The sequence below is a fragment of the Protopterus annectens genome, chromosome 12.part0, assembly GCF_019279795.1.
Source record: "Protopterus annectens isolate FY-2018-M chromosome 12.part0, PAN1.0, whole genome shotgun sequence".
Taxonomy (NCBI): Eukaryota; Metazoa; Chordata; order Ceratodontiformes; family Protopteridae; genus Protopterus; species Protopterus annectens.
Window position 1 is genome coordinate 1,057,838,594 of NC_056746.1, and position 22,169 is coordinate 1,057,860,762.

Below are 22,169 nucleotides of genomic sequence, written 5' to 3' on the forward strand. Positions count from 1 at the left end.
CTGGTAGGTGTCTGTTTTGATTTCCTTTCGTTGATAGTGAACCACAGAGAGGTGAACAGGGTTTTTACAAATGAGAGGTGCTGCAAAAGCAGTTCCTTGCAGTCTGCCTGGATCAGACAGTCGTCCAGGTAAGGGTAAATCTGTGCATTGTTTTGCCTACAAAAGGCAATGGCAGGAGCTAAACATTTGGTGAATACCCTGAGAGCAGTAGATAAGCCAAAGAGCAAAGTAGAGAATTGAAAGTGTAGTGATCCTGCTCTGAAGCACAGGAATTTTCTGCACGATTCCCTTATTGGGATGTGCAGGTAAGCATCCTTTAGGTTTACGGTGACCATCCAAGCTTTGTTTGGTAGCATTGGTAGAAGCTGTTGTAAGATAAGCATTTTGAATTCTGGGATTACCAGGAAGGTACAGAGAAAGGATAGGTCCAGGATGGAACGCTAAGCCCCCTCTTTCCTGGGAGCAAGGAATAGTTATCTACAAACTTAATGTAACACTAAATGACCTACTAATCACTGCTGCAGTATTTATAATGAACACGTTATCACCATTGGCCAGGATACCAAAGCTTTAACTTCCCAGGACTGTAAGTCAGAGGTGTGAACTCAACTTGTAAGCATTGGGAGTATACAGGCGGATGTACCAGTGCATAAATCCTCAGACCATCCCAAAGCAAACGGCCTAACACGCTGAGAATGAGAGACTGGTCAGCTAGGAGGGGCGAAGAATGAAGTGGTATGGATCCCCTTTTGTTCTAAGATGCTGACCACACTACAAAGACAGAAGGAGGAGAAATAGGGCACCACCATGAGATTATGGAAAAATAATGTAAAGGGTCAGGAAGGTGGGAAGGAATATTTAACAACAGTGATCAGTAGAACATCTACTGTTATGGTAAGTTCTTACACAACTGTACTGATGGAAATCACTGTTGCAGCATTCATAACAAATGAATGATTCCCAGAGCTGAAGGGAATGTAAGTGTGGCTGCAGAACTGTCCAAAAAGCCTGAAAGGACCGACCTAGCGATGGCAGCCCTAGATCTTGAGAATGCATCAGTCCTGTAGTTTTAAGTGAAGGTGTGTAAAGAGAACCAGGTGGCAGCTTATAGTATGGTCCTGGCATTAACCCTTTTGTAGTTGGATCCAGATGATGCCCCAGTAGAATGAGCTCAAGGGGGTGAGGGCAAGGACTAACCATGCAGAGAATAACAAGAGGAGATGGCCTTATGAGATCCAGTTTGCAACAGCTTACTGGTTAACCCAATTTTGAGTGCACAAAGGAGACAAGCAGTTGCTCAGATTTTCTAATGGATTTGTTTTTTTTTTTTTTTTTTTTTTTTTGTCCAGATAGAATCTTAACCGTCTGTGAACATCTAGTGTGTGTAGCAATCCCCACCCACACCATTTTGTGGGTTGGGAAAGAAAGTACAGAAGTTTATAGCTTGGTTAAGTGACAGGTTATCTGGCACTTTAGGCATGAATGAGGAGGTAGCTCTCAAGGTCACACTGTCCTTGTGAAAACCAAGAAAGGGTGGGATGACCATGACAGCCAGAAGCTCAGAGAGTTTCCTAGCTGAAGTAAGAACTAGAAGTAGAATAGTTTTACAGGTGCAGAATTCGAGGTTTGCGGAGTCTGCTGGTTCAAAAGGAAGCAAAGCAAGCTTTTCTAGCACAAATCTGAGATCCCAAGGCAGAAATATGTGCATCCTTGGCAGTCTAACATACAGCACCCCTACAAGGAATAACTTGCTCTCCAGTCTGGAGGGCTGAGGGGAAGACACGAAGAAATAGCAGATAGGTGGGCTTTGATGGAAGAGTAGGCCAGACCTGTATGCACAACCTCACGGAGCTATTTTAGTAAGCAAGGTATCTATAATTTGTTGGCATTCTGTCCATTCCTGTGGCACCAAAGAGAAAACCTTTCTCATTTGGCTATGTAGGATTTTCAAATGATGGGTCTCCTGGCTTCTTGGAGAACTTCAATTACATTCTCTGAAAGGTGGTGCCTTGTAAGGAATTTAAACCCTAAAGTTAGGTTCAGGGATAACAGTTTGGAGTATAGTAGTGACCCCCTTCTGAGTGATGACATCCGCTTGTAGCTGCAGTTTGTGGTAGCTGCCCTTGGTGAGGTGAAAGAAAAGAGGAAACCAAAGCTGTCTTGGCCAGAAAGGGAATACTAACAAAAGGTTTGGCTTTCATTTTTCAGCCTTCACAAGAGGCCTTTGGATAGAAAGTACAGGATGAATGTCATCTCCCTGTCCACTAAAATCATCTGTCCTCCAGGCTAGGGTGCAAGAACACCTAATGCAAAAGAGGGGGAGCTGTTTGTTGGTCTCTAAAGCAAAGAGGTCTATCTGAGGTGTTCCCCAACAGTGGAGGATGTCAGTTTTTTGGCCATTCAATCTCTATGATTCAGGATTCGATCTAGTAGGTTCAGATATTTCAAATTATTACAGTGTGCAAGACAAAAGGAAGGAGTTGGGATAGGTTAAATGATAGGTTCAAGGGAAAAGTACAGGAAAAGGAAAAGATGGAGTGGCATAACAGTTGGAGGTGGTACAAAGGCTAGAGGAGATAAAAAGGCTGCAAGGGAGGCCTGGTTTATTAACGGAACAAGAAAAATGACAGATTAAAGAATGCACAGGTAGAGACTATGGAACATTTAGAAAGAATGAATAAATATATAAAAAAGGTAGCACTGAGACAAAAGACTCAGAGTTGTCACTAAAAAAGTACAGTTGTGTACACTTACCATAAATGTAGATGTTCGAGTGTATTCACTGCTGCAGTCATCACACTCGGGTTATCTGCCTGCAGGTAGCCTTCAGTCGGCTCAAATACCAGAGACTTAGTATTTCTAAGTCGGTTGCTGTTGCTCAAGGACTAACATTGAGTTGCCAGGAGTATAAAAACAGGCAGCCAACGCCATTATATCAGTTACTCTTGCCCCAAATTTCAGGAGCCCCCAAATTGGGAGCTAAGTTATGGTGGTGAAAAACACCACCAGTAAAAAGTAAATACCAATACCAATACAAAAAAAGAGAGAGGGAGAGACTAGGGGGCTGGAGGGGGGGGGACCAGGACTGCAACAGTGAATACACTGAAGCATCTACATTTATGGTAAGTGTACACAACTGTACTATGTTCTTCGTGTTTCACTGTTGCAGTCGTCACACTTGGGTAGATTCCCAAAGCTGAAGAAGGGCGTAGGCAGTCAAGAAGAGTTGGGGCTGGCTAGTATGCCTTGCAGGACTGCTGTAGCAAAACCTGCCCTGGATTTGGAAAAAATAGACAGGTGGTAATGCTTGGTACAGAACTCCAGGTAGCAACTTCCAGGATTGTCCCTGGTAGGGACTCCCCTAAGGAATGCTGTAGAGGTAGAAGTTGCCCTGGTGGAATGTGTTCTGACCCCCTGAGGGGTTGGTTTCCCCATGGTGCTTGTAGCAGAACTTGATGCAGTGTGCTATCCATTTGGAAACTGTTTGCTTGGAAATGGCCTTGCCCTCTGCCCCTGGTGCAAAGCTGACTAGTAACTGGTTAGATTTCCTGAAGGGCTTAGTCCTATCCAGGTAGAATCTGAGCTGTTTGTGCTCGTCCAGGGAGTGCAGGATCCTCCCCCTTTATTTTGAGGATTAGGGAAGAAGGTTGGCAAATGGATAGATTGATTGAGAGCCTCACTGGACACCACTTTAGGCATAAAGGAAGGGTTAGTCCTGAGGGAAACCCTGTCAGCATGGAAAATAATAAAGGGTTCCACAGCCATAAGTGCTTGCAGCTCAGACACTCTTCTAGCTGAGGTGATGGCCAGAAGTAAGGCTGTAGGCTCAAAGGGGGGGTAGCGCGAGTTTTTCCAGTACAAAGTTAAGGTCCCAAGCAGGAGTGGGTGCTCTCCTTGGTGACCTTAAGTTGTTTGCCCCTCTCAGGAACTGTTTGATAAGAGTGTGAGAAAAGAGAGGCGGCTCAGTGGTGTAATGAGCCGAGATGGCAGAGACATGGATCTTAATGGAGGAGAAGGATAGGCCTCTGTGGAGTAGATCTGCTAAGTAATCCAGGATTAGAGGCAGGGAGGGCAAAGATGTGTCCTATCCTTTAGATAGGATCCAGGAGCAGTACCTCTTCCACTTATCAGCATAGGATTTCCTTGTACTGGGTCTTCTGGCCTCAAGAATGACATCCAGCACCTGTTTGCTTAGGCTGGTTACTGGGGGAGATTTTAAGGAATAAGCCAGGCTGCAAGATATAGGGTTTGCAGTTGCGAAAGCAAGTTCTGTCTCCCCCCCCTGCTGAGAGAGCAGGGTTGAGTTCTGGTGTATGTGCCAGGGTGGTACCGGTAACAGGCTGTGCAGGAGTGGGTACCAGTGCTGATGTGGCCAGTCCAGGGCAATGAGAATTGTCCTTGGTCTGGCCTGTCTTATTTTGAACAATACTCTTGGGAGAAGGGGCAGAGGGGGGAAGGCATAGATTGAGAGATTTGCCCACTGGAAGGATAGGGCATCCACTTTCCAGGCCCTGCTTGAGGTGTCCTGGTGCAAAATCTGCTGAGCTGGTGATTCCAGGGGGAGGCAAAGTGATCCCCCTCTGGGGTCCCCCATTTCTGAATCAGAAGTTTGAAGGTGCTGGGGTCTAATTGCCACTTGTGCAGGTCTAGGAGATTTCTGCTTAAGTCGTCTGCCAGCGAGTTTTGTTTGTCTGGCAAGAATTGAGCATGCAGATTGACCTGCATGTCCAGGGTCATGGCTAGCCTGCAGAGTGGGAACGAGTGGGTTCTCCCCTGGTTGCTGATGTACCACATAACTGTGGTGTTGTCTGTTTATATTAGCAGGTGTCCTGGAGAGAGAAGGGATCTGAAAGTTGTCAGAGCATGCTGCACCTCTAGCATCTTTTAGGTTGATGTGCAGATGACTTTGACTTGGGCTCCAGTGGCCCTGAATGCACTTTCCGTCCATGTGTGCCCCCCAGGCAGAGTCTGATGCATCCGTGATTAAGGTCTGGGTGGCATGGGGTTGAGTAAAGGGCAGTCCCTTGTCATGGTTGCATGCTGCTACATACCAAAGAAACTCTGTCCTTAGACAGGGTACGATAGGAATGACGGTTTCCAGGTCCTGAGAATGTTGGCACCAAAGACTTTAAAGTACCACTGAAGTTTCCTCATATGCAGACTGGCATATGGAATTAGTAGGATGCATGAGGCCATGAACCCTAGAGCTGCAGGATTTTCCTTGCAGATAGCTGGGTTCTGGTGGCCATTTGAGTAAAGTAGACTGTCAGATAGGCTTCTTTTTCTGGAGTGAGGAATGCCATCTGGGATGCTGTGTCCAAGCTTGCTCCCAGGAATACAATCTTTTGACAGGGGAATAGTTTTGATTTATTTTCATTGACGGTGTACCCCAGGGAGGTGTCAGGTGCTGCAACAGCATTTCCTGACTGTCTGCCTGAATCAAGCAGTCATCCGGGTATGGGTAAATTTGAATATTTCTCTGTTTGCAGTAAGCAACGGATGGAGCCAGGCACTTTGTGAATACTCTGGGAGCAGTGGATAAGCCAAAGGGAAGTGCAAAGAACTGATAATGCATAGATCCTGCCCTGAAGTGTAGGTATTTCCTGCATGACTCCCTTACAGGGATGTGCAGGTAGGCTTCTTTTAAGTCTAGGGTGACTAACCAGGCATCTTTGGCTAGCATAGGTAGAAGCTGCTGCAGGGTGAGCATTCTGAATTTTGGTACCACCAAGAAGGTGTTGAGAACTGAAAGACATAGGATTGGGTACCAGGAAAAGTCTGGAATAGAATCCTTGACCTATATGTTCCGCAGGAACCGGATGAAGTTCCCTTATAGAGAGCGGAGATTGAACTTGGTCTTGTGCCTCTGCCCACTGGTTTGGTGGGAGGTCTGGGAACCCTTTTGGGGTTGGCAGCGAGTGGAAGTAAAATGTGTACCCCTGGGATACAACGTTGAGGACCCATCGGTCTTGGGTGATGGTAATCCAGTTTTTTGCATGAAGGGCAAGTTTTCCTCCTAGCGTCACAAACAGTTGGGCAGAGGTGGGTAGTGGAGTGGGGAAGTCATTGGGAATGCTTTCTGTAAGGGGGTGGATTAGCGCTCCCTGCTTTAGAGGTGGAGGCACTCCATTGCTTAGATCTCTGTATACTCGTACTGTAGTCTTGGTGGGTCTATTTCCCCTGGTTCTAGGTTGAGATGGCCTTGCGAGGGCAAGACCAATGTTTCGTGGGGGAATGCCTACAGAACTTAGGAGGCTGTACTTGCAAGAATTCTTTGACTGTCTGCATAGATTTACCTTTTTCTTCCATCTTTTTAAGAACCTCTTCTGCTTTGGTGCCAAATATACTGTCCTTCTTCAAAGAAGTGTCAATTAACTTTGATTTGACATGGTCTGGCAAGGTTTGCTCCTGAAGCCAAGCATGCTCTCTCAGTACAGAACCAGTGACTGCTGCCCTGCAAGATGCTTCTAGGGCGTCAAAGCCACACTGCAATGTATGTTTTCTGACTTAGCTTGCAGAATGCATAAGCTCTTGCAATTCTTTACTTTCTGCACAGTCTGAAAAGGTAGCTACTTTTTGCTTAGTAAGTTCCATAGTATGTTGCTGGTACTTCAGTATGTGGAACTGACCGTTCAAAGCCCTAATGGTGAGAGTTGCAGAGGTATATACTTTCTTACCCCATCTGTCCAAAGCTCTGGAATCCCTGTACGAAGGGGTGGGATTCTTATCTGTAGTTACTTTGACAACTTTAGGCCCCATGGGAGATGACCTCTGGGTCCGCAGTAGGATTTTTGAAAAGGAATTTGAGCGTCAGGTACTCTGTAGTACCTGTCAGGTTTCCTAGGAGCAGGGGGTAAAGCATCAGGAGTAAGACTGGATTCCATAAAGACATCATCCATTGATGAAGGCCTATGTTGTGGCAAATCTAGAAATTCTCTGAGTCTCTTTTTGGATTGAGGATAGTCTTGGCATTCCCAATGGAAATGCTCTCCTAAAGTACATAAGGTTTCACCAAAAGTCCTCTGGAAGAGAGGCAGAGGGAAAGGATTCCTCTGCATCTGAATCCTCATAAGCAGATAAGGGCATGTCTTTATAATCAGATACCACAGAGTTGTCGGACTCTTGGTCTGTTGATGTTGTTGGGGACTGGTCCCTTTTTCTCTTAGCAGGGGAAGGCTGACTTCCCCTAACCAGCATAATAAGGTATTCTGCCATTTTAAGCATTTGGTGTTGTGGCAAGGGAGCAGGTGCATGCTCTTTGGTCTTCGGTTTTCTAGGTGTAGCGTGTACTCTTGGCCTTAGAAACTTGGTAGTTTTAGACAGAACTGAAGACATGAAAGAAGTCGTAGGTTTGAGCTGGACATCGGTAGTGCAAAGAACCTCCTCAGAAGCCGGTGCCTGCTCAGCGGCTCGGGACCCATCCAAGGTAGAGCCATGCGCAGGTTCCATTCGAAGAAGAGTCTCGCGGCATACCGGACTCCGAATGGGTCTCGGTAGAGGCCTGCGAATCCAATGAAGCGGGCATCACGGGCTGCAAAAGCTCACTGAGTAACGGCAGACTGACGACTAGCTTAAGGGAAGCGTCGCCGGCAGCTTTGGACCTGTGCAGTCTGTATCTGTCTTTATCTTTACATTTTTTCGGAATATCGGTAGTCGGATGGCTGACCGAAGCCATTCTGGAATACGGAGATAGAGAATGAAAGTATTTAGCAAAAAAAAGGGGCCCTCGTGGTCTGGGCCTAAACAGTTTACGCAGTAAGAATGAAAATCTCGGTGTGGTATTTGCTTTCCACAGGCAAGACAATTGTTAACTTTTTCTGACATCGGTTAGAGCAAGAAAAAAGGATCTCCAACGAGGTACTTAGCTTTAGAAGACTTCAGGATAACTCAATTCTTAACGAAAAACTCAGGTAGCGACTGACCGGTACTCATGCGAACTGCTTCTGCTACGGGCTCCTCAGCAAGAAAGACTGATGTAATGGCCTCGGCTGCCTGTTTTTATACCCCTGACGACCTAATGTCAGTCCTGGAGTGACAGCAACCGACGCAGAAATACTACGTCTCTGGTATTCAGGCCGACTGAGGGCTACCTGCAGGCAGATAACCAAAGTGTGATGACTGCAACAGTGAAACACAAAGGACATCTAAATTTCTGGCTCAAACTCTTAGGCTACAGAAGGTTCAGCAAAATGTCACTGAACTAAAGAAACTATATGGGTTGGGAGGTATGGTAAAGGAGCAAAGAGAAATCTAAAAAGTTTTCAGTGGGTTTTATGAACAGCTACATAAAGAAATGGAGAGAGCAGACAGAGTGGAAAATGCACAAAGACATTTCTTAGAAAAGGGTCTATAAAGCGAATTAATGCGCAGGAAGGGAACGATAGAAAGAAAGTAATAGATACATGACATAAGTTTTTGAAGGTTATTATAAAGTGGGGGATACAAAATTCTAGAGTCATGGAGAAAGGCAGTTATAGTGGTTATATTAAAGGATGAAAAGAACCATATGGACCTAGGATCATATAGACCAATTTCAGTGTTAAATCATGACTAAGACCTTTACAACGGATTCCCTTCACAAGCTCGAAATACTGAAATCTCGAATTTCAGTACCTCGAGCCCAAGAAGCCAAATCCACGCAACAATGAAAACTGAAAACCACAAAATTCAAAACCTCGAATACCGGAGGTTTTGAATTTCGTGGTACTACTCTATACACACACACACACACACACACACACACACACACACACACACACACACACACACACAATCTGTCTACTACATGAAAGCAGGGGCGCTTGTGGGGGGCTGTGCCCCCTACATCCCCATTACTTATATATTCTCACTCCAAGGTCGTACTACATACAAACACACACAAAACACCACCACACAAGCTACATTCTCCACGCACACACACATCACAGCAACAAAACACACTGACACACACCACAGACCCTACCCAAACCCCTTAACACACACACACTTACCTGAATACATGACCACAGCGGAAGTTTAAAAGCGCAAAATTCAAAACCTCCGGCATTCGAGGTTTTGAATTTCACTCTTCTAAACTTTCGCTGTTCTGTGGATTCGGCTTCTTCGGCTCGAGATACTGAAATTCGAGATTTCAGTATTTCAAGCTTCTGAAGGGAACCCTTTACAACAATCCTGGCAGAAAGACTGTCTGGAATCATGACAAAGATGATAAATGAAGATCAATGTGGATTTATTAAGGGGAGGTATACTCATAACAATATAAATAAAAGAATTGATACAAAAAAAAAAGGATGAAACAAAGAAAAGAAATTCTTCTATTGGTGGAATTAGGTGTTGAAAAAGCATTTGATAGGGTGAAGTGGGGGGAGGGGGTTCTGAAGATGGTACTGTTAAGCATTTAGGCTACATTCCAGTTTGTAAACTTAAGGATTTATGAAAACACAGAGATGTAAGTGAAAGTGGGTAGTTTATTATCAGATGGTTTGAGGTTAGAAAGCTGTACTAGACGGGGTGCCCCTTGTCACCCTTATTCATCACTTTATATATAGAGCCACTGGCATCTAAAATAATGGATTCTACAATTCAAGAATAAAAATGGCACGATAGAGAGGAAACATTAGCACTGTTTGCATATATGATTGTGTACTGAACCAACCCAAAAAGAGATATTCTGTGTTTACTTGATCTGTTGAGGAAATATCACATAACAGCAGGGTATACAAGGTAAACAAAGGAAAAATAAAAGTGATAGTGTTAAATTACACTCCCCAACTTATGAGCAAGTTCAGAAGTCTCCATTACTTAAGGGCCACAAGAAAATGAGTTATCTGGGAATATTGACTATCAGACAGAGAAGTATAAAACAGATGTGGAGGGAAATTGAAAACATTAGAAGATGAGAGGCAACAGTTTAGATATGAACAGAAAAATCAGAGCAATAAACATGTGCAACAACTTATTTTTAGCTGCCAGGGCTTGGAACATACAAAAAATATGTAACAATTTTGAACACTACTTGTGGGTCCAGAATATCAACTAATAAGAAATCATATTCATAAACTGCGACGTGAACAGAAAAGTGTTAGGGGGGTCAAAAATCAGTATTGACACTGAACATGTTTGGCAATAAAAACAGCAATAACAAAGACATGGCAAAGAAAAGAGTATGACGACAGAGGGGGATGTGTGAAATAATGGAAGAAATTAAAATGGGGGAATTCTACAAGACATAGGATTTGGGACCAGATTGCAACTGGGAAAAATAATAAATTCAGGAATTACTGAAGGGCTTTTAGGGAAAGGGATCACAGCATTTAGTCCTTCAGTTGTTTAATCATTTGTAAAGTGATGTTAGACATGCTTGTAGTAGTTAGGGTTTGGTTAATTTCATCAACAGTTAGGAATGAAGTACAAGAATTTTGAGATCATCATGTGGGGCCATTTGATACAGAAATATTCGTATTCACTATGAAAGTCATTGCCTTATGTTTAAGACTGTATGATCAAGAGTTTATTATATGCTTATGAACATAAAGAATATGAAGGTTTTACAAAATGCATAAGGAACTGAATACATCAAAAATATGTGCACCATGCATGAGAACTGCACATAATATATGTATGTGAAGAATATTTGGAATAAATGTTTTAATGGGGGCAGGGCCAACTATTTAATAACACAATACATTATTTTATTATGATTTTAATTAAAAAAAGAAAAAAAAAACAAGAATGGCAATCGTAGACCAAGACTCACATGATGCCAAGAAAATTATTAAGAGTTCACAAGAAAGAATTTCTTTAAGAGTGTCAAGAACTATAAGGTTACATACAAATTTGAAGAATATTTGAATATTGAAAGCTTGTAAAGATAACAGTCCGCATCTGAACACTATGGCGTCACACAAGATCTGCTGTAGCTTGAACAATCGCATCTATAATGGAAAGAAAAGTTTAATGGGGCTTGAGGCTGGAGCATTAGTTTTACAGGCTCAGATCCAACAAGCAGCTAAAGACCAATCAGTTGGACTGGTAGGACAGAATGAATAAGAGCCTGAAATTTTATAGGACTTGCAGAACAGCTGGGATTTGTGTTATGAAAAGGTCTACACCCCAGTGAAGAATCCAGAGTGAGAATTTCATTAATTTCTTGGCCTTTAGGCTAGGATCAGGCATAGTATAAATTCTTCTACTAAAAAGCTTCTGGTCTAGAAAAATGTGGTTAAAGTGATGAAGTAAAGGTCTGGCTGAGGCTTGCCAGATAAGAGAGGAGACATGGATGGGACTCTAGGAGGAGATAAAAGGGACCAACAAGAAGGGGAAAACACACATGCTGGGACCAAAAATGCCTATGAAAATGATTGCTCTTACATGTTTTTGCTGTCTTAAAAACTCATTATTAGGGGGAATGATGAAGAGAAGCCATGAAGGCAACTGGTGGGATACAGCTTCCTAGAATATCTTGCCCCTTGAAGGGAAAAGAGCTACTGTACTTGGCATTGGTTGGGGACACAAACAGATCACAATAAAAATTCCACCAGTGACAGGAAAACATCTGTACTGTTACCACAACGAGGGACCCACTTGTGCGGCATCTGAAGGCATCTGTTGAGTCTGTCTGCTAACAAGTTGGCCTGACTGAGGAAATGCATTACTATTTGAAACTGAAGTGTCCATGCATCCCTCATACTAACACATGTATGTTACACGAGGAAGAAGCTTGAAGCTTTGCAGACTGGCCAGACATATGGTATCCTTGGCAAGATGTATCCAATATGTAATGGCTAGTGTAACAGTGATCTAATGAAGAACATCCCCAACTTCTGCATGCCATCTCAGCCTCTAAGGAAGGATCCACTGGGAACATGCACACCCCACTCTCAAGTTTCTGTTGGATTGCTGCTTGAATGATGGATGCTAGGACTTTTAAGTTCTTTGCATCTTTTTGGTTTCTAGCAAAAGACCACTGGTGGCTGAAGAACTCTACAACAAAAGCCGTGAGCATCTTCCACTCTTACTAGTTCTTGAGCAATTTCTCTTTAAAACTATGGTCCAGAAAAGGCAAGACCCATCAAATATGCAGTGGTGACAGACGCTTTACACTTCGTTTTCAGAAAATCTACATAATATAAGTCCGGTCTGCCTCCAAGCTACTCTATCCACTGCACTAAGAATCAGTCTTATGGATAGTACCATGATACCAGCCATAGTTGACACTTGCAATTCTAATCTACAATGTTTTCTCTAGTATGTTGCACTGAAAATAGGACATGTGCAGGTAGTTCACAGCCCTTATGGCATAAGTACCAGACATCAAGGTCTGCTTTGATCTATACACTGAGAAATCTTATGTAAAAGATGGATCAATGGGTTTTTATACTTAGATGTCTCTCTTTTGTTGAAAGCATACCTCTCAACTGTACAGATTTTTGCCTCATATGTTTGGTCTGTTTTTCATAAAATTGTGGTTTTATGGCAAATTAGTGTCAAATCATTAAAGACTGAAGTTAGAAAATAATGACAGACATTTGAGTTATAGACTTCATACCCTTCAGAAAATTCACACTTATGTAAACCTGTTATTCTATCAAATTTTTAAGTTTGTAAGAGCAATATTTAAATTACCAAAACACAGCTTGGATGAAAAAATGAGATCTAGAGGGAACAGGTCCTTCTCTAGCCACCCTCAGTGCACAGGAGGGATGCGAGGACATCAAGCTCAATTTGGGCCCTGATCAAAACTTTCATCCTCCTGTCGTAATCCAGATAAAACTGTAGGGTTCCATGCTGACCTAGTCAACCTCAATGACACTGTCAAAGACAGACTATACTAAAAGTACAGCAATGGTTCCCACTGTGAGAAGAAGCTGCCAAACTTCTTCCTCAGGGCAGACTTGGGAAGAATGGAGATTTACAACTGGGAAACCCACTAGGGCAGACCCGTCTGGCTACGGAGAAGGCTGAAGAATCCTGGGTAGAGAAGGGTCCTTTCTGGCAACTTTGGCTGAAAAAGGTCTGTATGCATCTTTTTTGTTTGACATATTCCTCTGGCATTCTCTTTTATTTGTATTCTCCATTGTCTGAGGGCAAAAAACCCTTTAGCGTCAGCTTTTCCTTATGCAGCATCCAAAACTCCTGCAAATGTCAAGATCAGTATTTACAGGATCACCCCTGTGCACATGACAGACAGGTCACATGGGCCCTGGAAAGCAGTGAGAGGAATGTTGTGGCCATACTTTGAGCATTTCCAAAACCCCAGAGCCTTGTCCATGTCCTAGAAATCATTTGTTCAAAAAATGCGTAACAATGTCATGTCACAAGAAATTAACAACACCTGTAATTATATAAATTTACAACAGTTGTAATGATTAAACATGCACTAATAGCTACACTGAAAGATAAAATGGAAATGGAACAGTTAAGGTCTGGCTAGAAAAAAAAAGACCGATATGGGTATGGGGCAAGAAAGTAAACAATTACTCTCAAAAATCTTAGAAAAACTAAATCTAGCTAAACTTAGTCAGTGCTGTTTAGCACAGTTTTCTGAAAACAGGTACTTACTCCCAGTATACAAAACACTGTGAAGAATGTTCAAGTAATGGTTGATCTGTGTGATGAAATATTCAGCACACAAGATCTGCAGAAAAGACAGAAGCAAGGTACAATGCGGATTATGGCAGCACAGAGAGGAAATTTATCTCTGGAGAAATCCTAAAGATACTGGATTACAACTAACTGAGGAAACCAGTCCCTTCTGTTCACATGGATGAACTGGATCATAAGACGCTTGGATCTCTATTGAAATGTCAGCACTTAAAATACGGAGTGCAGAAAAGCTGAAAAAAGTCTGAAAACCTGGAGAAGAACAAATGCCAAAAATTGCTCTTCTCATTAAAACTTATTTTTACAGGGGAACCAAGCACCTCCTGCACCCCATCCCCTATGTGGGGGGCACACCCTTACACCCTCCAAACTTGTATACAGCAACTCCAAGATCACCATACCTAGGAGAAAAGGGAATATTCTAAGAAATGGCATCTTGGACTTAGTATATGCAAAGTCCATTCTTTTGGCCATTCAGTCTCCATTTTTGGGGCTCATTTTAGTGGGCCCCGACATTTCAAATGGTTAGATAGATAGATATATTAGTACTAGGCTAACTGCCCTTGTGGGCCATTTTAAGCCTTGCCAGTTACCCCATGTGAGAATCAAACCCTGCACCTTGTGTCTGTAAAGTAAACACCTTAACCATTATGCCAACCTGGTTATTAGATGCTTTCTTTTTTCTAAAATGTGGATTACTTAATAATAGTTGATTATGATCAGGTTTTGATCCTAACCAATATATTGTGTTCAAGGCATGGAGGTCAAAGTTACCTTGGGGAGTGAATCCCGACAACCATGTGAAGAACACAAACTGGTTATGAGCAGACACTCCCAATTATTCTCTGTAGTGCGTGGAGCTTTACCTGCTCCAAGTACTATGAGTTACAGGGAAAAAGTATAAAAGCATAAAGCGCTTTAAGGCTTTCAAACCTGTAAAAGTTCTTTCACACATTTAGCACTCAGAAGTGATGTGAAAAGGAACTATCAGCAAAAGCTGTTATACTTTGCTCAGACACAGTTTTTGTTTTTTTGCGGCTAAGCAAAGTATCCAACAGCTTTACATGATGTTTTAGCCTTTCCCACGGTTTTGTGTTGGCTGGAATTAGCCTCTCTTACTCTAGTACATGATTAGAGCTCAACAGAACTTAGACGTGCGTAACAAAAGCTTAAGAATCTTCCTGATAGCAGAAATATAATTAACAAGCCTGTCTTTTTCCCCTCACTTCAAAGACTAACTGCAGCCCTCCAAGAACAACATGCCACTTTATCATGCATTCCTGTGTTTTATGTTTTGAATTACTTACTAAATTTAAATGTATAAAAAAAGAACAAACCTATATACACAAAGGATTAATCTAAGTTCTACTGTAGTGCAAACTTTAAATACCTGCTTGTTTACACCAGCACATAAAAAAGCAGCACCCTTTCAATTTCAACTCAGCTTTTCAGTGATGTGTGCCCTTGTACAAAAAGAAGAAACCATTTTAATGATGGATTGATAATGAAAGCTACATACCAACTTAAATGAGATCCATCTGACTTCAGAAACTTTGTCTGAGCACAGCGTTAGAGCGATGTGTCGCAGGTAGTCATATACATCAGTGGGGTTGTACAACTCTAATATTAGAATTAGCTGCCTGCAAAACAAGAGGGCAATTGAAATTGGGAAAAATAAACAAGTCATACATCAGCAAATGAGGCTTGCCTCTGTTCACAGATCCAATCTTTATTTTCCCTAGCAAAATTAGTAAAGATACTGCACCTTGCCTTCCCCTTCCTTTCCCTTATTCCAAATTCTCTACCTATGTTCAGTGCAACATTAAACCATTGCACACAATTTTGCATTCTAATTTTAAGGTCAAACTGTTATGAGAACCTTTTACTTTCACTGAAAAGTATTTTTGTAAACCTCTCTGACATCTATACTTAACCAGCTTCACAGCATGTCTAACATAATTATGATTTAATAAAGAAAAAAAAGTTATGTACTCACCATAATGATACATTTGTGCTGTTTGTTTTCATCCATCGTCAACCACTGTGTTTCAAATTTGACCTTGAATCCGACTTTACCTCTTCTCAGGCTCTGGATCTGTAGATCAAGCTCCTCTCCTTACCCATAATCCTCGCCAAACCCCACATTACTTCAGACTGAGTTTGCCCTCTTAACATTTGGCTGAAGGAACAGTCCATAAGTATGTAGAATAGAAGTAGAGGTACAAACACGAAGGCAAAGGTATATGGAGCTCAGACAGGAAAAAGACCAAAAAGGAATACCTCCCCATCATACCAAGAAAAATATAATCATCCTCTACAAATGAAGGGGGATTGGAGGTGGAAGGAGGACAAAACCAGACAACACAGATGCATCATCATGGAAACATAACTTCTTTATCTGATGATGTATTTTTCTTCTATTCTTCAACTAGAGTCCCCAAATAGTCAACTCCCCAAGGTGGTCTCATGGAAGCACATTCCAGAGTACGGCAGAAACAAATACTGCTCTGCAAAAATGTTAAACTTGCAATGAGCTATGAAAGTATGACCATTAGACCAAGTATCAGCATCACAAATGTTATCTACAGAAGTTCTTGATAAGAAGGCAGAGGAGGTGGAAAGTGACTCTGCAGAATGAGCTTGCGGCAGTCTTGGTAAAGCCTTTTTGCTTGTAAACATGAGAAATACGATCAGTGAGCCAACTAGCTAATATGACAAGACACACAAACTGTCTTAATTTAGCTTTTGGAAAGGAAATAACTAATCAGACTTCCTGATATCTTTTGTTCTATGGAGATAAAGTCTTACTTGTCCGTGGACATCCAGCAAATGAAGAATACATTCTCCTTTATGAGAACATTTTAAAAGAAAACTGGTAGATTAAAGGATTGGTTAAGGGCAAATTAAAGGATTGGTTAAGGGAAAATTCTTTTGGGAGATTAGTATGAAGGGAAACCTTGTCCTTATGAAAAGTATGATAAGGTGGCTTTCAAGACAATGCCTCAAAATGAATTTTCTTTCCATTTGCTCATATATTTTCCTAGTAAAATCCTTTTGGGAAGAAATAAGGATGTGTAAACTTTAGGAAAAAAGCCTGGACTGTCCATCATGAAGTGGAGAAACCATGCTGTTAGCATGAGGGCTTAAATGTCTAGGTAAGGTAGGCCGGACAGGAGTAATAAACGATCCAGAGAGGGATCCGGAACTCAAGGTGGGCGTATTATGTGCGCCCAAATCAAGGGAAACTACACCTGTTGGGGTCACAATTGGGGAATGAGGATCACCTTGCTCTCCCACGGAGATGCTTTCTGTAGAAATTTGGACATAAGAGGAGCAAGAGGGTGAGCATAAGGGAGACCAGAGGGCCAATCTTGAATCAGAGCATTTCTCAGCGACTCCCCCTCTAGGGTGGATTAGGGCAAAACACCTGCTTGCATTTGAAATTTCTGACAACAGGAAGAAGGTTGTAGCATGGCTTGCCCCATTAGCAAAAAAATCTGTTTCGTCACCAACGGACTGAGAGACCACTCATAAGGCAGTAGAGAGAAAAGTTGTGTAAAATCTTACCATATCCATAGATGTCCTTCTCTTCCATGTTGCAGTATTCATCACATATGGGTTTACTCCTCTTGATACCCGAATGTCTGGCCAGTATACAAAAGTTTTCAGCCACTGTATGGTGCATAGGACGTCTGACATAGCTAGTGCAACGTGGGCCATAAAAGTGACATCTGCACGCAACACCCCTCAGACCTGTAAGCCCCAGCTGGAACCAGTCCTAGCAAGGGAAATGCCAGTCATATGCCATACAGAAAGGGAAATGCAGCATAACAGGAGGGGAAGAAAGATGGGAAGGAATGCAGCAATATGGAAGAGAAGGACATCTATGGTTATGGTAAGATTTTACATAACTTTTCTAGGTCCTATTCACATGTTGCAGTATTCATCGTATATTGGTGCATGCCAAAGCTCACTGTGAAGGGGGTGGTGGTCTAGAGGCAGTCTACAGGAATCCATGAAGGATAGCCCTGGCAAATCCCACCCTGGCTCTGGAAATATGGTCTAGCTTGTAATGTTTGCTGAAGGTGTGCACTGATGACCAAGTGGCTGCTTTAGGAATGGTAGAGGTATCCAAACCCATGAAGAAGGCTCTTGAGGAGGTCACTGCCCTGGTGGAATGTGCTTTAACAGTACCTTGCAGGGATTTCCCATAGTATTTGTAGCAAAAGGTGATAGCTTTGGAAATCCAGGTTGAAATAAGTTTGTTTGGTTACTGCCTTCCCTAGGGCCCTGGGGTGGAAGGAGACAAACAGTTGATCAGCCTGTCTGATAGACTTGGTTTTGTCCAGATAAAATCTGAGTTGTTTGTGTACATCCAGGGAACAGAGTACGCTCTCACGGTCTCCATGTGGGTTAGGGAAGAAGGTTGGTAGATGGATGGCCTGATTTAAGGAAAGGTCATTCACCACCTTGGGCATGAAGGAAGAATTAGTTCTAAGAGTAACCCTGTCTGTGTGGAATACCAGGAAAGGTTGGATAGCCACGAGGGCTTGCAGCTCTGACACTCTTCTGGCTGAGGTCAAGGCCACAAGTAGTACAGTTTTCAATGTTCAGTGTTTTAGGGAAGCTTTGTCTGCTGGCTCGAATGGAGGAAGCGCAAGATTTTCCAAAACATAGGTGAGGTCCCATGGGGGTGGAGATGGCTTCCTGGGAGGTCTCAGGTGAAGGACCCCATTAAGGAATAACTTAGCTGGCAGTCTGGATGCTGGGGGGATCCAGAGGAAAACATGCTGAAATGGCAGACAAGTGAGCTTTAATGGATGAGTAGGCCAATCCTGTCTGCAGTAGTTCACACATGTAAGACAGTTCTAGAGGGGTGTCACTTGTAAGCGGGTCCAACTGTCTTCTGAAACACCATACAGATAATCTCTTCTACTTTGATAGGCAGAATTTTCTTCTGTTTGGTTTCTTGGCCTCCTGCAGGACAGTGAGCAAATCCTCCTTATAAAGGTGTCTGAAAGGGATCAGAATCCTATCAGCCGCAGTGTGACGTGCAGCAACTGCCACTGTGGATGTATTTGGGGTCCCATTTGCTGTGTGAGAAGGTCCACTCCGAGGGGTAACTTGTGGTGATTGTCCTTGGATAACCGTAAGAGTAGGGGTAACCAATGCTGTCTTGGCCAATAGGGAGTCACCAACAAGATTTTTGGTCGGTCCTGCTGGATTTTCAGCAGGACCTTCTGTACAAGTGGGAAGGGGGAAATGCAGAGAAACGTTCCCTTCCAAGAGCTTGAGAAAGCATCTGCTGCCACCAGCTGAGGGTGTGGGAGTCTGGTGCAGAAGAAAGGAAGTTGCCTGTTGATGGAAGAGGCAAACAGGTCTATTTGAGGTGTACCTCACCAGTGGACCAGGTCCAGGAAGACATCCATGTGAAGCATCCATTTGTGGTTGTTCATTATGGATCTGCTGAGGGAGTATGCCTGGGAGTTCTGTTGTGAAATAATGTAAACCACCCACAGGGTAAATGCCTGGGAGGTGGCCAGTTCCCACACCAGGAGAGCTAGTCTGCAAAGCAAGTAAAATATGGTTCCCCTGTTTGTCGAGATACCACAGCACTGTGGTATTGTCTGTAAAGATATTTAGTGGCCCTTGTAGATAGGATTGAAAGGCTTGCATGGCCAGTAGAATTGCCCTCATCTCTCAGATATTGATGTGTTCTTTTTTGTGTGGCCCTGGCCACAGCTCCTGCACTTTCAGATGGCCTAGAGTTGCTCCCTAGCCCAAGTCTGAGGCTTCAGTGTGCATGATCTGTTTGGGTTGAGGTGGTAGGAGGGGAAGACCAGGATTGAGGTTCACTTGCTTCAGCCACCACTGGATTTCTAGTTTGAGGCAGGGTAGGAGGGGAACCCTGTACTCCAAGGGGTGGGAGTGCTAGGTCCAGACTGACCTTAAGTACCACTGCAACTGCCTCATATGAAGTCTTGCTAATGGTAACATGGGGATAGCGGCTGTCATGTAACCCAGGAGCCTGAGGTACTGCCTTGCTGTCAATTCTGTTGTCTGGAGGACAAGTAGTAGGTGTTCAGTTAAGCTTTCCACCTTTTGGGGAGGTAGACTTTCATGATGTCTGTGTGAATCCTGCACCCCAGGAAGACAACGTCTCGGGAAGGTTCCAGGTGGGATTTTGGGAAGTTGATCTGAAATCCCAGGGACTGTAGGAGGGTAATGGCAAGTCGTATGTGTTGCAATCTACTTGTAAACACAGGTCGTCCAGATAAGGGAATATCTCGATTCCTTTTCTCCTGCAAAAGGCAATAATTGGGATGAGACATTTGGTGAATACTCTGGGTGCCATGGAAAGCCCAAAGGGCAAGGCAGAGAATTGAAAGTGAGAAGGGCCCACAGAGAACCTCAGGTTATTTCCTAAAATTGGGCCTTATGGGGATGTGAAGGCAGGCATCCTTTATATCTAGGGTGGCCCTGAACCCTTGGAGAAGGAGTGAAAAAAGAGTTGGTAAGATCAACATCCTGAAAGTAGGAACCTGAAAGAATAGGTTGAGTAGAGAGAGGTCCAGAATTGGTTTTCAAGGACTGTCTTTTCTTGGCACTAGGAAAATCCTGGAGTAGAAGCCTCTTCCTTTTGCAGCCAGTGTACTGTTTCAATGGTGCCTTGTGCCATCAGAGTTTCTAGTACAGGCTGTGATAGGTGTAGCTGCTGTTTTGGAGGTTGCTGGATACCCCTTCGCTTTGGGGGCATAACCAGGTCATAAAATACTCATTTTGTATTACTGAAAGGACCCATTTGTCTGCGGTGATGGATGCCCACACTGGACGACAGTGAGAGAGACGCACTGAGACAGGGAGGGGGTGAGGGTTTTAAGGTTGGCAGGTAGTGAGACACTACCTGTCCTGTCTTGAAAGGGCTGCCTCTCGCTACAGGAGGGGGAAGCTCTGGCAGAAGTGGGTGGATTTCCAGCTGTTTTTCTGGGCCTTGTATGAGCAGCAGGAAAAGAGTGTTTTTGAATAAATTACGTTTTTGCTAGATAATTCCTCTGGAAGTTTGGAATAGGAGAGACCAGCAGATGTTTTAAATCCTGCATCTCTTTTCCCCTTCGGCTGTAGTGACTTAAATAAATCAGCCAATTTTGTACCAAACAGATCTGTATTGTCCAGAGGGGCATCAACTAGCTTTGCTCTAAAGTCAATTGGTAGGGGCTGGAGGCATAGCCAGGAATACCTTCTCAAAGCAAATGCTGATGCTGATGCAGCTGACCTGCCTGAGGCCTCAGCAGCATCGTAACTTCACTTTATGGAGTGCCTGGTAACCTGGGAGGTGACAGAATGAAAGGAAGACAGTGAAGCTTTGGCAGCAAAATCTGGGGAATCGGACAATTTCTTAGTGACTTTTCCAGGAAGTGATAAGGCATATTTCGCCATGTGTCTCTGGTCATTAGCAGCCCTGAAGGCCAGAGTAGCAGAGATGTAAGTTTTTTACCCAGATGTTCCATGGTTTTGCTGTCTTTGGCAGCAGGAAGAATGATGGTGGTAGGTAATAGTTTAGAGGCCTTATCCATGGAGATGGAAATAGCGGCAGGGTCTGCTGGAGGACACTTAAGAAGAAACTTAGCAGTCTCGGACTTTATAAAATCTATTAGGTGTGCATGGAGCAGGGGGTTGTGAGTCAGGGTTCAAGGATGCTGAAGAGAAGATATCTAGGAATGCAGGCAGAATTGCAGGAACAGCAGTAGGAGTTGGGGAATCCATCTGAATGAGATCATAACTCCTTTTTTGAACCTCAGTCATTTCAGATGATTCCCACTTAAATGTTCCTTCATCTTGGTAATAGTCTCCCCAAAGTTCAAACCCTCAGCTGGGGAGTCAGGATCAATGGATTCTTCCTCTGAGTAGCCGTATCCCATGGGAAAACAAACCTGAGAAGTATGAGAGAGTGATTCCTCAGATGAAGAATTAGAAAAGTTCTCCTCTTCCCTCAGACAGGGGTCTGATGTTTGAGGCCTTAGGCTCAGTATAGGAGGAGGGATGGTTGAAGTCCCTGTAGTGTTAGGCCATAAGGCCATGAAAGCATTAAACAAACTTTGGATGAAAGCCTGTATCCGAGGCGGCGGAGTCCAAGTCCTCAACCATGCCAATGTCGGCCACAGGCTGAGAGTCCGACAAAACAGGAGCAGCAGTAGTGGTAGACCTGATAGTCTTAGATTTCTTTTTCAGAGGTTCAACAGGTAGGTCAGCGGAACCCTCCATACTGAAGGCTAATTGTTTTAAACTTCAATTTTCCAGATAAAGGTTGAGCGCATTCAGACAGCTGTGCAAAGTTTTGGGCACAAACGCCTGGCAAATGGAGCAGGCCTTGTAGTCATGCAAAGAAAAAAGAAGCACCAAAACGTAACCAAGTAAATAAAAAACCAAACTGAAAGCAAGAGGAGCTGCACCAGAGTAATAGCGTAATCAGTAGTTTAATTTCCGCTTTCGTCAATAGACTTCGTCAGAATACAAAATCAGCATGAATCAGAACATTTAAATACCACAATAATAAGTAGGCAAATTAA

At 43.3% G+C, this 22,169-nt stretch overlaps 1 protein-coding gene across 6 annotated transcripts in view; it reads right to left on the bottom strand.

The window, feature by feature from the left end:
* The window catches only part of LOC122816964 (serine/threonine-protein phosphatase 4 regulatory subunit 1-like), a 1,601,647-nt gene that overhangs the window by 283,810 nt on the left and 1,295,668 nt on the right, over positions 1 to 22,169 (bottom strand). For all 6 annotated transcript variants that reach the window (XM_044090068.1, XM_044090067.1, XM_044090066.1 and 3 more), the window contains one exon: positions 15,122 to 15,242. In XM_044090068.1, coding sequence (XP_043946003.1) covers positions 15,122 to 15,242 — 121 coding nt within the window. The remainder of the gene's footprint in view (positions 1 to 15,121; positions 15,243 to 22,169) is intronic.